Raw genomic sequence first — 17,270 nt, 5'->3', positions numbered from 1 at the left:
TATGTTTATGATACAAAAAGGATGAGTACCAACTATGCAAATCATAATTGGTAACTAAGGTAGAATATAATTTTTTCCCAGTTAAAAAACAAGCATGGACAAATTTTTAATTTGAAAATAAAAACATAACACTGACATGAAATTGAATAGGGACACAGAAGCAAAAACCAATGACCAGGACAGTAAACACATACACACACACACACACACACACACACACACACACACAGAACTGCAAGAAGATCTATCACAAATTCATAATGAATGGCAACTGTACTAGGATACTGCAGAATAAAACAAAAAAGTAGTTGTTTTATAAAGGAGATATTTTGAGCAAATAAAAAATGAATTTGATAAGCATTATCCCCTCAACAGTCAGAAAGAATCAATGATATTAGTGAAATCACAAATATTCAATCAAAAATTTTGAAACATTTTTTTCAGTGCTAAGGATGAAATCCAGAGCCTCCCACATGCTAGGCAAGTGCTCTAACACTAGGCTACACCCCCAACCCCTAAATACATTTTTTTCACTAAGTAGATTTTTAATAGAATCTAAGCTTGTAACTTCAATCAAGTATAAAATGGCTTGAATTCTTAAATACACATACACAAACACGGGTATGCACATGAAACCACATTTCTTGCATAGAACTGGAGACCATCACGTTAAGCAAAATAAGCCAGTCTCAGAAAGTTAAATATCACATTTTCCCTCAAATATACACAATCTAAAAATAAATAAAATAAATGACAAGAAACTAGAAGTTAGACTTTTAGAGATGGGTAAGGGATAAGGTGGAGAGGGGAGGAAAGGAAGAGGGGGATGAAAATAACCCAAATATGTTATATGCAAATACCAGTATATCAACATTGTGGGATTGTATGATTCAAAACTTATGTATTCCCTCAGACTTTGTTATGTCTAATGGCTAAAATGTGTTTGCTAGTCTTAAAATAGTGGATAAGATCTGTAACCTCCTTAGCAAAGCATTCAACCCCTTGTTTGTCCGGAGAACAGAAAAAATTCCCGGAACTACTATCAGTGGAACAAACCGTAACTAAATCTGCTGATCATGGTCACAGTGTCCTCACTGCGGTTATGCTGACCGTCAACATGTGACAATGAACCAAACCCTTGTTCCTTTCTTCCCGTAAACCTACATGTAACCCCCCTTCAACCCCCTATAAAAACAGCCTCGGACTCTGAGCCAGTTGCCTCTCTCAGCTACTTTGCTTTGGGAGTGCCGTCTGGCCAGACTAATAAAGGTCTGTTTTTTTCCTTCCACTTGTCCGGTGTGTTCCTTCCCGGGTGATCGCCGCTGTAGCCAGCTCCTCGGAGCGTTTGGTAAGGCCCTCGGTCTTACATTTTGGAGGCCCCAGCGAGATTCCCAAGTAAGGAACCCCGGTTTGGCCGGGACTCTGTGGCGGGATCCAGCAGGAGACTCAGGCACAGACCTTAAAACCTCCGGAGGTAAGTTTTTGGTCGGTTGCAACCGTTTGTTGTTAGGAGTGAGGTGGCTGACGAGCCGGAAAGCCTCCCCTAACCCCAAGGTTCCTGACGAGGAACAAGGGAAGGTTTTAGTTTCAATTTTGTTGTGGCGCGCGTCTGTCTTATTTGTTATATGTTAACGTCCTGTCCGTTCTGTGTTAATTTCTTTTTTTAACCATCAAGGGCAGAGATGGGAGGATCTGGCTCCAAGAGTACTCCGTTAGATTGTTTTCTCACTAATTTTAAATTGGCTTTTTCCCCCGAGCAGGAGGACGAATATAGGGTTAAATTTTCTCGTGGAAAACTTCGCTCCCTATGCCAATTGGAGTAGCCGGCCTTTGAAGTAGGATGGCCAGCAGAGGGCTCCTTTGATCTAAGTCTCTGCCGAGCGGTATGGAAAAAGGTCACTGGGCACCCTAGCCATCCTGATCAGTTTCCATATATAAATATCTGGGTCCAAGCTTGTCAGGAGCCCCCGGCTTGGTTGCAACGTTGTTCCTTCCGAACAAACTCTCGCCTTTTGGTTATGACCCCCAGTAAGCCTCAAGAGAAACGGGCTCAAGTTCCCAAGCCGGTGCTTTCGCAAGATCCTGACCCCTTAGATCTTGAAATAAGCCCTCCACCTTATGCGGGGCCGTCATCCTCCTCAGATAAAGCCCACCCTAGATCTCGGAATCCTTTTCTTCCTCCTCTTTCAGAAGAAAAAGAATCTCCTGATTCTGTAACCTCCCCTTCCCACACGCGAACAGGAGCTGCTTATGGTCCCAGCAGGGCTCCCACTGAAGGGACTAATTCAGCTCCTCTTCTGCCTCTTAGGGAAGTAGAACAGGGTCATTATGTCTATATCCCTTTCTCTACCAGTGATTTGTATAATTGGAAACATCAAAATCCCCCTTTTTCAGAAAAACCCCAGGCTTTGATTTCCCTCCTAGAATCTGTTTTTAATACCCATGACCCAACCTGGGATGATTGCCAGCAACTTCTCCAAGCCCTCTTTACCTCTGAGGAGAGAGAGAGAATTCGAGGACAGGCTATAAAGTCGGTGTTGGGAGGATCAGAGGGCCCACTTGATGAACAGCAGCGGGCCCGTATTGAGGCACAGCTCCCGTCCATCCGTCCCCCGTGGCAAGCAAATTCCTCGGGTGGGAGAGAAGCTCTCCACAACTACCGTCAGCATCTCTTGGCCGGCCTGAGGGGAGCCGCACGGAAGCCTACCAACCTGAGCAAGGTAAGCGAGGTCCTTCAAGGGCCTGAGGAATCCCCTTCTGCCTTTTTGGAGCATCTGTTGGAAGCATACCGTACGTATACTCCGATTGACCCAGACGCCCCTGCAAATCGACAGGCAATTAATTTGGCTTTTGTTACTCAGCCGGCCCCAGACATTAGAAAAAAATTACAGCGAATGGAAGGGTTCGAGGGAAAAAATAGGGAAAAGTTAATAAGTGTGACAATGAAGGTGTTTAACAACAGAGATCCCCTTGAGGATAGAATGGCCAAAAAGATAGGAAAGACAAATATTGCTGCCTTGATGGATGGAGGTTTTGTCCAGAAGGAAAAAAAGAACAAACGGGAGGGTAAAAATAGAGAATGGCCCGCAGTAGAAAAGGATCAATGTGCCTATTGTAAGGAGAGGGGCCATTACAAGAAAGACTGTGAAAAGTTGAAAAAAAAGAGAGAGAAAAAAGCAAAAAAACGGGGAGATGGAGTTCTCCTGGTAGATAAAAAAGACTGAAGGGGCCAAGGCTCATGGCCGCTTGACCCTAATGAGCCTCTGGTGACTTTGGAAATAGGGGGAACAGATGTCCAATTCCTCGTGGACACTGGTGCGGCCCATTCTGTCCTGAAGACCCCCCTTGGCACTCTATCTTCCCTAAAGTCCTCTATCACTGGGGCCACAGGAAAGTCGGCCTCCTATTCTTGGACCACTAAGAGAATTGTAAATCTGGGAAAAGGCACGGTTACTCATTCCTTTCTAGTTATCCCGGAATGCCCATACCCACTGTTAGAAAGAGATTTGTTACGGAAATTGGGAGCTGTCATTTCTTTTGAGCCTGAGGGAGGGACTTTTGAATTTAATCCGCCCTCCGCTATTATGGTAACAGTTCCCCTTGAAGATGAATTCAAATTGTTAAGAGAGGGCTCAGAACCTCCTGAACAAAAATGGGATTATCTAAAGAAAAGATTTCCCCGAGTATGGGCTGAAACAAATCCACCCGGTCTGGCCAAACACCATGCGCCTATAGTGGTTCAATTACTAGCCTCTGCCACCCCCGTTCGTGTACGCCAGTACCCACTTCGGCTGGAGGCCAAAATGGGGATATCCAAACATATCCACTGACTTCAGGAAGCCGGCATTCTGGTTACTTGCCAGTCAGCCTGGAATACACCCCTGCTCCCTGTAAGGAAGCCTGACACCTCAGACTACAGACCGGTACAAGACTTGCGGGAAGTAAACAGCCGGATAGAAACTATCCACCCAACAGTACCAAACCCCTACACTCTGTTGAGTCTCATCCCTCCCGGTCATGTGTGGTACTCAGTATTAGACCTTAAAGATGCATTTTTTAGTTTGCCTCTAGCGCCTGTAAGCCAACCCCTCTTTGTTTTTGAATGGACTGACCCAGACAGCGGAACTACGGGACAACTGACATGGACCCAATTGCCACAGGGATTCAAAAACTCCCCCACTCTGTTCGGGGAAGCTCTCAGCAAAGACCTGCAAGAGGTAAGAAAAATGTTTCCCCAGGCGACTATTCTTCAATATGTTGATGACCTCCTGGTGGCGACTCCAACCGATAAAGAATGCATTGCGGCCACTGAGGGCCTCCTGGAAGCCCTCCAAGAACTAGGATATCGGGTCTCCTGGAAGAAGGCTCAGCTCTGCCGGACCAAGGTAACCTACTTGGGCTATGTTCTTGAAAAGGAAAAGAGGAGGCTGACAGAATCAAGAGTATCTGCAATTCTCCAGATTCCAGAGCCAGGCTCAAAGAAACAGGTGCGAGAGTTCCTAGGGGCGGTTGGCTATTGCAGGATCTGGATTCCTGGCTTTGCTGAAATTGCCAAACCCCTACATGAGGCCACGGCAGGAGGGAATACACCCCTCGAATGGACTGAGGCTTGCCAGCAAGCATTTCAAAAACTTAAGACTGCACTTGCCTCAGCACCAGCCTTGGCACTGCCAGACTTAAATAAAGCCTTCACCCTGTATGTGGCAGAAAAGAATGGGGTGGCTAAGGGAGTGATTACTCAGCCTTTGGGGCCATGGAAACGGCCTGTGGCATACCTCTCAAAAAGGCTCGACCCAGTGGCCCAAGGTTGGCCCAGCTGTTTGAGGACAATAGCAGCAGCTGCTGCGTTAATCCGAGAGGCTGACAAACTGACCTTTGGACAGGATTTAACTCTGATCACCCCCCATGCCATCGAGCCCTTGTTAAATAGCTCACCTAACAAGTGGCTGTCTAATGCCAGACTGCTACAATATCAAGGACTTTTATTAGAACAGCCACGCATTAAGTTTGCCACCACTGCTAGCCTCAATCCGGCCACCCTGCTCCCGGAGTCTGACGAACAATTGCCCATCCATGATTGTCTCGAGACTCTCAAAAATTTGAGAGGAGGGCGTCCGGACCTGACGGACCAAGCCCTCCCCCATGCAGAAATAACTTTCTATACTGATGGGTGCAATTTTGTTCGTGATGGTGTGCGGTATGCTGGAGCAGCGGTGGTTAACCAGGACCAACAGGTAGAATGGGAACAGGGGCTACCTCAAGGGACTTCAGCTCAGAGAGCAGAGCTGATTGCCTTGACCAAGGCTCTGGAATTGGGAAAAAGAAAAAGAATAAATATATTCACGGATAGCCGCTATGCTTTTGCTACTGCCCATGTACACGGGAAAATTTATCAAAATAGAGGACTGTTGACCTCTAAAGAAAAAAAAATCAAAAATAAGACTAAAATATTGGCTTTGCTGCAAGCAATCTGGTTACCCCGAGAGGTTGCCATCATCCATTGCCGTGGGCACCAGAAGGGACTTAACCCCGAAACAATTGGTAACAATGCTGCCGATCTGGCAGCCAAACAAGCTGCCCAAAAATCAGTGGAGAAACAAATGGTCCTGCTCGCCACACCGGTGCTCCCAGAAAGACCGAAATACACGGATAAAAAAATTTAAAAAATAAATAAAAATTGCTGGACTCAAGGAGAGCATGGATGGTGGACGACTAAAGAGGAAAAAATAGCACTTCCAGCTGCGGTGGCAGATACGCTGGTACGAGAACTACACGAGTCCACCCACCTCGGTGAGAAAAAGATGATGGCAGCCATACAACCTCATTTCGTCGGTGAGAGATTAGCTCAAAAGGCCCAAGACATGGTGAGACGATGCCCCACTTGCCTCAAGGTAAATGCTAATCGGGTGACCGGGCCCCCTGGGGTCCGGCACCGGGGACTAACTCCAGGAGAACATTGAAAATTAGATTTTACTGAAATAAAGCTTGGCATGTATGGGTACAAATACCTGTTAGTGTTTATAGATACGTTTTCAGGATGGATAGAAACATACCCCACCAAGAGAGAGACAGCTGAAGTTACCGTCAAAAAGCCTTTGACAGAAATAGTTCCCCGATTTGGTTTGCCCTTAGCCCTGGGGTCCGACAATGGTCCGGCCTTTACGGCCAAGATATCTAAATTAACTAGTAATATCCTCAAAATAAAATGGAGCCTACATTGTGCCTATAGGCCTCAAAGTTCGGGACAGGTAGAAAGAACAAATAAAACTTTAAAAGAAATTTTGACTAAATTATGCTTGGAGACTGAACTAGGTTGGGTAGAGCTTCTCCCTTTTGCCCTCCTCCGGGTAAGATGTACTCCCAAGCCTCCCCTCAATTTGTCCCCCTTCCAAATTATTTATGGGCGATCTCCCCCAATCATTCCATTAATAGATGTAGAGCTAAAGAAAAAGTTTTCCCACCTTCGGCTCCTTAAATCCTTAAAGGCAGTACATCAGCTTCAATCAGAATTACATGAGACATTACGAAGGAAAATGACTAGTCCAAATGAAAAACCGTTACAGCCTTTACCCTATAAGCCGGGAGCTTTGGTTTTTATTCGCAGGTTTGATTCCAAAACCCTGGAACCCCGTTGGAAGGGACCGGTTCCTGTTGTCCTGTCAACTCCCTTGGCGGTGAAAGTGGCTGGACATTCTACCTGGATACATCGTAACCATCTAAAGCCAGGACCCCCCACGGACATCAAAAAGGATAAATGGAAAATAACCAGCCAACCGGGCGACCCAAAGCTAAGATTGGAGCGAATTGGAAACGTTTTGCCCTCATGATGATATTTACCAGGATATTGACAGTGTTACCCTCAGGGAAATTAGATCACACAAAAAATATATGGATTCAATTGACAAACTCGCTTAATCTATCTAAATTCTGTTTAAGCGTTGATGTAAATTTTCATTATGTGCTAGGAAGTTGTCTTATCCCGGTATACACCCCTTTGGAGTCAATACGGCCTTATACTCTGTTTAAAGATATTCCAGGAAAAAACCTTACTTATGTAGATAGTTATAATTGGGGACCTGTCACATGTTATAAGCCTAAAAATGCTGTCAAATTATATACATCTAAAGTGATCATGTCAAATAAGACTAAATGTGCTGTGTATGAAAATTATACAACTAAATGTTTAAAGATCAAACGGTTAAAAAAAATGTCCTGCCATGTAGAACAAAAGATTGTATATGGCAACTGCCATATTTCCCTGCCAATGGGATGGTTTTATACATGTGAAGGAAAAACTTTCAACTACATTCCAGCCAATTTGACCGAAACTCGTTGCTGTTTAAGTCGATTAGCTATAGTATTGCCAGATAAAACTGATTTGATTGTGCCTAACAGAGTTAAACGGTGGTCACCTTACACTGCACCAGGATGCGATGATGACGTGGGTCTGTTAACAGATACAGAAGTATTAACCATGATAGGATCTCTCGTTGCCATGCCATCTATAGGGGTACATGCTGAAAAAGCAGTACAAAAATTAGCTTGTAAAGTAATAAAAGGGTTAAATGCCACTTCGTCAGCCTTGGCGCTGATAAACCAAAAATTACAAGAACAAAGGCAGACAATCTTAGATAACAGAGCAACAATAGATTACCTGTTGCTCTTCCACCACCAAGGTTGTGAAAAAATAAAAAACATGTGTTGTTTCAATTTGACCGATAATGGAAAAAAAATCAAAGAAAAAATAAAACAATTAGAGGACCTGGCAAATAGGGTACACAACGAAGATGGCGGAGACCTGTTTAAATGGTTAACCTCATGGCTGCCCAACCTACAATGGTTAAAACAATTGTTTATTGCCATTATACTCATATGTATTTGTTTATTGTTGTCATGTTGTTGTATACAATGGATGCCTACATTTATGCCTAAGATTACTTAGATTACAGAAAATCAGTGGGGAATGTGGGATTGTATGATTCAAAACTTATGTATTCCCTCAGACTTTGTTATGTCTAATGGCTAAAATGTGTTTGCTAGTCTTAAAATAGTGGATAAGATCTGTAACCTCCTTAGCAAAGCATTCAACCCCTTGTTTGTCCGGAGAACAGAAAAAATTCCCGGAACTACTATCAGTGGAACAAACCGTAACTAAATCTACTGATCATGGTCACAGTGTCCTCACTGCGGTTATGCTGACCGTCAACATGTGACAATGAACCAAACCCTTGTTCCTTTCTTCCCGTAAACCTACATGTAACCCCCCTTCAACCCCCTATAAAAACAGCCTCGGACTCTGAGCCAGTTGCCTCTCTCAGCTACTTTGCTTTGGGAGTGCCGTCTGGCCAGACTAATAAAGGTCTGTTTTTTTCCTTCCACTTGTCCGGTGTGTTCCTTCCCGGGTGATCGCCGCTGTAGCCAGCTCCTCGGAGCGTTTGGTAAGGCCCTCGGTCTTACAACGTGAATCTTAGTACTCTTTATTACTAATGCCCACGTTAGATGAAAATACAGTGAAAAATAATTTTAAAACAATGAGTTAAAGATATTTGTAAAAACAAAAAAAGATATTTGTACTCTCAAAAAACAAAAAAATGAACAATCTTCAGTTCAGCCACAATGGGCCACAGAATACAAACCCTTTGTATCTAACAATATCAAAGACTGATTCAAAATATAAAAAATAATAAATATTTTTCCTTAGCTTTAGATGAGTTGTGACATAAGAGATATCACTCTATTTCTACTTTGGGCATGCTTATATAAAAGAATATTGTCAAACTATAGCCTAAAAAGTATCAAACTCATGGTGCAGGTGTTTTTGAATATTTCACATCTGTCAAAGAATTTCATCTACCTGTGAAAAGTTACTTTCTATTATGACAGACAGGACTTCAACTATACTGAGTTAAAATATTTCAACTATACTGAGCTAAAATATGGATTTACTGGGATTTTAATGGACTCTCCTTTTTTACTTCATTCTACTGTACGATACATATTGGAAACATTTGCCTCCTTGCACTGTATGATACATATTGAAAACATTTATTTTCATAGTTTTCTGAAGCAGACTTTGTAAAAAGCATCATGGATATAGTTGTTGAAATGGTTCAGTATATACTTGCTAAATTTACAGGGAAGACTTAATTAATTGTTTATGATCTACCTATACAAGAATGATAATTTTATGTCCCAACTCAAAATACAATAATAATGATTGCATATGTGTGTGTGTGTGTGTGTGTGTGTGTCATGAAAAGATGTAGACAGTTTTTTTTTTTGGTACCGGGGATCAAACTCAGGTCCTTGCACTTGCGCAGCAGGTGGCGAAACCACTGAGCTAAATCCCTGGCCCAGATGCAGACAATTTTAATTGTAATAAGACTGCATTGTGGGATGTAGAAAATTTTAACTGTAATAAGACAGCATTGTGGGCCGGGAATTTAGCTCAGTGGTTTCGCCACCTGCTGTGCAAGCGCAAGGACTGGAGTTCAATCCCCGGTACCAAAAGAAAAAAAAAAACTGATTTGGCACAAGAGTAGGTGAATTTACTTAATGGACAGACGGGGTTCTACAAATGGTATGCTCTTACTGTAAAGTCAAATCATTTCTTCTAAGAAAGATAAATTAGTTTTGTCAATATATGTATGAATATTAAAGGAAAATGACTTTGGAACTCAATTTAGTGACTGAAAAACTTTTAAGTATGTTAGAACAACTTAGGTATATAAATCTACTTTTTCAATCACAAATACTTATGAAATCTAAATTTAGGCCAAAGGTTTTCAGTGAAAATTTATTGCCTGAATAAAGATGTGCTAAAAATGTAAAATACACATCAGATTTTAAAGACTCAAAATTTTAAAAAAATGTCAAATATCTTTTTTTTGTATTAATAACATGTCAAAACGACAATATTTTAGCTTGGGTTTTTTGTTTTGTTTTGCTTTGTTTTTTACGGTGCTGGGGATTAAACCCAGGTGCTCACACATGCTAGGCAAGTGCTCTGCCACTGAGCTACACCCCTAGCCCAGTATTCTGGATTTTCATAATTTAATAAAATAGATCATTAACCTAATTGCACCTGTTTCTTAGTACTTATTTTACTAGGAAGTTTAAAAAGGCCTGCGTAGCTTGCGTTCTATTTGTTGGACAGCACTCGTCTGTAAGATGACCTTCATCTGGAAGCCCTCGCTTCCTGCCCAGAATCAAGACCAGGCCCTTCAGGGACTCCTGTGTCTGTTCCATCTTCACATCAGCTCAATGGGAAAGCAATCATAATCTGAGGTTCACTCATATCTATTACTGAGTAATGCTCAGAAGAAGAAACAAAAGCCTCCAACCTGCCAGGAGAAGAAAGGGCCTCAGGCTCTGAGGCTGGAGCCTTGGGCCTGATAAACTTTGGAAATTCCCTGAAGGGTCAGGAGTAAGGAGCAGGTTGCACAGAACCCAGCACAGAACCCCACCAAGGCTCTGGGAAGCCCTGGGAGGGATGCAAAGTCACACTGCCCATGGGTATCATGGGTACAGATTCAAACTGTCCTGGTTCAACATAAACAGCTGTAGTCCTGGACAGCACAGCTGACTTCTCTGAGCTGGCATTCTGCCCTATAAAATGAGGGTGGTTACATTTCCTTCCTCTTTTGGCTCCTGCAAGCCGTACTAAATCATGGGAGAGAGACAAACTGACAAAGGGAAGTTCATCGTCTCCTAGGATTATTTACTCCAGCCCCTCACAGGACACTTAGAGAGTGAAGGAAGCTGTTGATGATGGGGATGAGTCTCAGCCTGCATAAGTCATGTCACTATTTACAAAGTGTCATCACATATCACATGCCACCAAGGTCAAAAGAACAAGTACTGTCACCACACCTATCCCCATCTTACAGATGGGGACTAGATTCAGAGTGGTGCTGTCCAGAGCTGCAGATCCCTACTGAGACCTGTTCATGATTCCAGCCTAGTACTCACTCTGCCTCCTTATAACTGCTAAATATACAAATATGTACAGCATTATTTTTACACCATCCTCTGCTTCTTGTTTATAAAAGCAAAATTGTACTTTTGTCTTTAGAGAAAAAAACCCAGAAAAGATCAGTTTATAAAATTATTAAATGAATAATCTGAGTAAACAATCACATCCTACTTCTACTCCTGATTCTAATGAAATATAAACACAAAAGCATGTAATAGACTTCAGGAAGCCTCACTTTAGGAGTTGCTGCTCAATCATGAAAACCCATCATAGGAATGAGTATGTAAATTATCAGGGCCAGCATGTCTGAAAAAGATGGAAATGTTCCTGTGTGTACTCAACCTATAGCTAAGTAGTGCTCAGAAAGAAACACTAATGGGAAAAGGAGTATTTTGCATTGAGTCATATTTTCTAGCATCTTCTACCTAACTGATCTGTTTGGCTACACATTAATGCTTACTAGGTACATGGGAAGAATCCCAGAGATCTACTACAGCCCTGATTGCAGATGCCAGACCCAAGGTTTACCTGTTGAAATGACAACAATAATAGCAATGACAACCATAATCACAGTAAAAAGAACCTTCGCTTATACGTTGTGAACTATGAGACAGGCATTAATTTGAGCTGAAATAATTCTCACAACCCTGAAGTAGTTATTATCACCATTTTACAAGGAAGAAAACTAACAGCTCAGAGTCAAATATGTATAATGTACCAGGCCTCAGGGATACATACATGTCATAAGTGACACCTTATTTAGTCTCCACAACTGCCTTCTGAGGAGGGTATGGAGACTTAGCAAGATGAGGCGATTTGTTTGGACTAATGAGATGAAGGGCTGAGGCTAAAATGCAAGCTGCTGGCCCTGGTCTTAATCACTGCATAATGCTGTTTCCTTTCACTTTATAATACTATCCTGGTAATATTTGGCCATAATCCAACTCCTCAGAGATGGGTGATGAGGCAGATCCTGTTACACCCTGCTCAGATATCCTTTCTGAGCTGCTGGAAGAGTTGGCTGCCAAGGGCTTATGTGTAGCCTTCTCCAAGGACCAGTTCCCATCTAGAAATGCTTGGAAACCTGTATGCTACACCTTTCCCGTGGCCAATGGCTAACTATACTTGAGCATAGGAGCCTAGGTACTTTGCTTCCGGATGTGACAACGCTGAATATCATTCACTCTGGAGTTTCCTGGGTGAGACTTCAGCTGAACCACCTCTTTGCTTGGCTCCTGCCCTGCCCTGCTTCTCTATCCTCCAGATAGGTTTACCTGGAGAATTCTCCCCCAAGTCACTTTTGCAAGAAAGCCAGAGTCAGGCTCTCCTTGGGAGCCTCACCTAGGAGACAAGACAAGCTTTATCAAGCACAACACAGCAACCTTTAAACTGAGATCCAAGCAGCCGGGGGAAGCTTCACCACCGATATGTTGACTTTTATTTTATTTATTTTTTGGTACCGAGGATCAAACTCGGGTCTTCACGCTTGCGCAGCAGGCAGCAAAACCACTAAGCTAAAGCCCCGGCCCTATGTTCACTTTTAAAATAGTATAAGTCTTTTTTTCCTTTAAATAATCCCACAGTTTTGCACAAGGGCTCTGGGGTGAATGCTAAAAATATTTATGTAAAACACTGAACAAGGAGGTCTTGAAGAGCACTTACTTCACTAAAGAAGCTTTTCGACACAGTTTGTCAGCCCCCCTGTAGTAATTCACCAGCTGCAGCAGTCCAGGCTCATGACCTACAAGAAGAGAGGAGGCTCAGAAGGGAACCAGACAGGTGGGGAGCGATGATGTCAGCACCAGCAAGCATACATAGAACAGATGTGTGGGGCCCAGCTCTTCTTGCTCACTTAGGACTCTGGTTGTCAGAAATGGAATAATTGTGCTGCTCTGTCCCTGAGGCTCTGCTTTCTCTCAGGGTCCTTCCAGCAACTGTCATCCCCCCCACAGTGGATGATTTAATATCAAAGACTGCTGCTACCTTTGTTTTTATTGTTGTTAGGGTGGATCCAGGATATTTCCTGTTTCACCTCTCTTGGAACCTTCTCTTCTCTTGGTTTAACACATTCAGACTTAAAATCTCTGTACATAAGCCTACTTTAATAGAGTCATACTTTCCACATCCCCAACTTGATCTCTGCAGATGTTAAAGAAAGCAGTAGAACTATGATGCTGCTGGTCTCAGGCACATTTAACTCTGCAAGTTTAGAGGAGGCCACTAGGGAGCAAAGGAAGGTGGTGGGCAGGCCATGTCTATAAAGTCAGAAGTCCTGAGAACTTTCTTCTGTGCGCCATCCTACAGGGAAATGCACTTCCAACAGCTCTTATCACACAACCCCTTCTGTATAAAACTAGAGCAGGGGCTGGGTGTGTAGCTCAATGTGGTAAAGCATGTGCTCACCATATGTAAGGCCCTAGGCTCAATTCCTAGCAGCATAAAGTAATAAAATGTACAAGTAGAGCAGAAGAGACACAAATAAAACTACATTTTTTTTTTTTTGTACCGGGGATCAAACTTGGGTCCTTGCACTTGCGCAGCAGGCGGTGAAACCACTGAGCTAAATCCCCAGCCCTACATTTTTATTTAAAATAAACTTTTTGGGCCAGGGATTTAGCTCAGTGGTTTCGCCGCCTGCTGCGCAAGCACAAGGACCCAAGTTCGATCCCCAGTACCAAAAAAAAAAAAACCAAATAAAATAAAGTTTTTGTTTAAAATGTTAAGACACTGGGTCAGGGATTTAGCTCAGTGGTGCCGCTGCCTACAAGGTCCTGAGTTCGATCCCCAGTACCAAAAAATAAAAAGAATAAAATGTTAAGATATGCTGCATTTTCAGTAGCAAAAAGAAAGACTAAATAAAGGGATTTTTGAGTTGATGTCAGAGGTAGGACTCATTCATCTGAGAACAGCAGACCATCAAATCAAAAGTTTCAAGCTTCACTTGGCTTTTACTTCTACATGTGGCAGACAGGCCCTGATTCACACCTGGACGGCTACCTTCTCATCCCCAGGGTGTTGCCATTCCTGACCTTGTCCTGACTCTATGAGCTTTCTCCTTGGCTTTCATGCAACACACTTTAAGCACATAACTGTTTTGGTTTGATGATGGTATTTTCCTCTCCCATAAAAACCAAATGTTTGCTGATCATCTGCTGAATTTGTGGTGCCTGTTTGGGATTTGAACCCTATAGGTTTCTGCTTCTCATCCTAGTCTTAAGCATCACTGGAATCCAAATTCCTGCCTCCCCTGGGCAAAGCCTCTATTTACAAGTTTTTAATATCAGGATTCCACCTAAGGTTTTTACAGTCATGCACTGTCAACTAGGAAGAGGAAAGTCAGTTGAGAAGGAAAGTGAATAAAGCAAGGAGGAAATAACTTCTCAACTATAAACAGTTTCTCCTCTTCTTTTGGGGAACAAATCTTCCTCCACCCCAGGGTTCCTGAGGATACACTTAACAAGATGGAATCTCCAGGCACCTTATCTATATTCTGAGATTTCTGAGGGTTCCAATGGGCCCTTCCACAGAGTCACCATTCTGTATCATAAACTCGTGTAATAGTGAAAAGTTGTCCCCAGTACCATTCCAAAGAAAAAAATTCAGAAGGTTATGCCTCATCGTGTTCATTCCTCAAACCATTCCCCAAATGGCACAGACCCCATCCCAAAGCTCCAAGTAAGCCCACCTGTGCCAGTCAATTCCAAACGGCCCATTCCCAGTCCCTGCCCCCACCCATTTCTAAAAACCTTCTGCTCTCCCAGACATTGAACACTGCTCTTGGTTATCCTCCAGAGCAGAGATGCCGCTTTCTTAATATCAATTCTCCCCTTCTGACCCAACCCCACGTGAGTTCTGGTAAGGAAGTGGGGCTAACCAGAGAAGCTCTCCCTCCCCTGATGACTGCACCAGGAGAGCGTGAGATGTTGCTCAGGTCCATGGGAGGTGAGTTGAGCCCATCTGGACAACTTCTGGATTACGTCATCTGAAAAGGAGCTGCTGGCCCTCTCTCCTGTCGCTTTCTACAGGCGACAATGTGGACAGGGTGCTGCCACGCCAGCTTCAACCAAGTGAACGAAGTAGCTACCTCAAGAAGAGTAGGGCAAAGAGGAGAACCCAGCCTCCCGAAAAACCTTCCTTGCACGCACAATTGTGAAAACATGTTCTTTGGTGAAGCTAAGTAAAGGTCTAAATTCAAACACAGCTCTGGACTTTCCTGGCCTAGGGTGCCCACTGAAGCTTTTGGAATTCAAGTCTTCCAAATCCTCTGCCCATCCACCTGAGTGAGCATCGGGTAGCAGAATCCTCAGGGTTTCAGCACCTACACCTCTCTCTCCGCTTCCACCACAGGGGTGAGGGGCGCAATCCTCTGGGAAGCAAAGCTGCAAGACGCCTCCAGCCCGCAGCCTGCAGCCAGGCCGGCTCTGCGAAGCCGCGCCCGTCCCGCACTCTGCCAGCCACCCCGCCTCATCCCGGCCTGGGCCGGGCCCTGGGGCCGACAGCTGACGCCCCCGCGCAGCAGGGACACACAGGTCCTAGTGGGGAGGCAGCGGAAGTCGCACCGCGACTCCAGTTCCGAAGGTACTGAAAACGATGGTTTTAGGTTTTTCTGGATCCGTCTGAGATTGACCGGAGAAAGCACGCGGAAGGTAAGATTGATGACCTTAAAAACAAAAGCGCTCGCTTTCCCGGGCCGTGGGAGGAGCGGCGGAGCCGCTGGGGCGGGAAGTGGGGCGAGGCTCACCCAGTCTCCCAAAAGGCAGCCGGTTCCGCTCCCCCAACATCAGATTAAACCTGGGGTTGTCCCGCCTCAGCCTCTTCCAGTGACCGGTGACGAGGAGCAGCCGGGACACCTCCGCGTAGACGCTGCTGTTCTCGTCGCGCACCACGAAGGTGTACATGACGAAGGGCCGCGCGCCCCGCCGCCGCCACTGCCGCTGCAGCAGCCGCAGGGACAACCCTGCCCGGCCGCGCCACGCCCGGCCCCGCCGCGCGCTCCCGCCCCAGCCGCGCCCCTCGGGGTCCTGCCCCCGCCCCCCGGCGCCCGTGCGTCCGCTTAGTGGCCAGAGGCGCCCGGCCGCCACGCCTCCTGCTGGCGCGGCCCCGGCCCCGGCCCGTGATGCCAAGCGGCCCGGCCCCGCCCTCGAGGCGCGTTCCCGAAAGCCGGGGTCTTGAGCTACGCGGGACCTCCGGGGCTGCCGCGGAGCTGGGGCCCGCGGGCGCGGCCTGAGCGCTGCCCTTGAGAGACTCAGTGGGAGATTGCGGGAGACCTGGGCGACTCCCCTAGGGCCCAGGCCCAGCCAGGGGCGATGTGTGGAGAAGATCCCTTTTTGCAGAGTTCTTGTTCCTTCACCTATTTCAAAAGGACGTTTTATGGGGTGAAAACATAAAGTTACGAAGCCCCACCCTGTGCCCCAGCGAAGCTTCCCCAGCTTTGTGCTTAACCGCGACGGAAAACCTGGGGCGTTGCGGGTACCTTTGGTTTGCTTTGGCTCAGGAGCTCCTTTTTCTTTACTTTAAAAATTTTTATTAAGAATTTAAAAAAAATTTTATTAGTACGTTGGCTATGCATAATGAGCACATTCCTTGTGGGGAGTTTGGACATGCATGACACGTCTTACCCTTTTGGCTTCCCTTCCTCTCCATCCCTTCTCCCTCCACCCCTTCTCTTTCGCTGGGGGCTTCTGAATGGCCCAGATTTTAGACTCCAGGTGGCCCTGGGCTCCGCGCGTGCCCATCCTGCCCTTGGGGGCGCTGGGTCCCCGCTTTCCCTTCTCTGGACCTAGATTTCCCTGTCCGAGTGGAGAAGAAGTGGCTCTTTAAAGGCCCTTCCAGTCCAATAGGCACTCGCTCATTCTGCATACCCGCTCACTTCGTGGGCTTTTGGTGTTCCTAGGGGCCTTGCTCAGAGCACAGATGGAGCAGTCGCAGAAGCGGTGGGTGCAGCGCTCCATTTATAGGGGACAAGGGTTGGTCGGTAGCCTGTAACTACAGCTCTTAAGGAAACTGAAGCAGGAGAATCTCATGTTGGAGGCCACCTGGGCAACAGATTAAGAATCTATCTCAAAATAAAAAGTGCTGAGAGATGTAGCTCAGTGGTAGAGCACCTGCCTAACATGTTTGAGGCCCTTCGTTCAATCCTCAGCACTAAAACAACAACAAAAGGGGTTGGTATATGATGCTGTGGCTTCCCCACCTCTCCAGCAAATCTTCCAGGAACCATGTACGGTGCATTTCAGTGGTTCTCTGCAGGAAACACTTCCAGTTGTCCACAGCTGTAACTTGTAGGTCAGTGAAC

At 45.2% G+C, this 17,270-nt stretch overlaps 1 protein-coding gene across 1 annotated transcript in view; it reads right to left on the bottom strand.

Annotated features, from left to right (window-relative positions):
- Nucleotides 1–15,958, bottom strand: part of Ttl (tubulin tyrosine ligase) — a 34,555-nt gene extending 18,597 nt beyond the window's left edge. The window contains exons 1-2 of the mRNA XM_004844522.3: nucleotides 15,717–15,958; nucleotides 12,638–12,716 (exon numbers count right to left, since the gene is read on the bottom strand). Of these exons, the coding sequence (XP_004844579.1) occupies nucleotides 12,638–12,716; nucleotides 15,717–15,873 (236 nt within the window). The 5' untranslated portion in view covers nucleotides 15,874–15,958. The remainder of the gene's footprint in view (nucleotides 1–12,637; nucleotides 12,717–15,716) is intronic.
- Between the last annotated feature and the right edge of the window lie 1,312 nt (nucleotides 15,959–17,270).

This window comes from Heterocephalus glaber, unplaced genomic scaffold (assembly GCF_053883595.1).
Source record: "Heterocephalus glaber isolate CG9 unplaced genomic scaffold, H.glaber_assembly_v1.0 deba00000470, whole genome shotgun sequence".
In the NCBI taxonomy this organism is placed as follows: domain Eukaryota; kingdom Metazoa; phylum Chordata; class Mammalia; order Rodentia; family Bathyergidae; genus Heterocephalus; species Heterocephalus glaber.
Note: the sequence above shows the minus strand (reverse complement) of the source record. Positions and strands in the feature narration are given on the sequence as shown.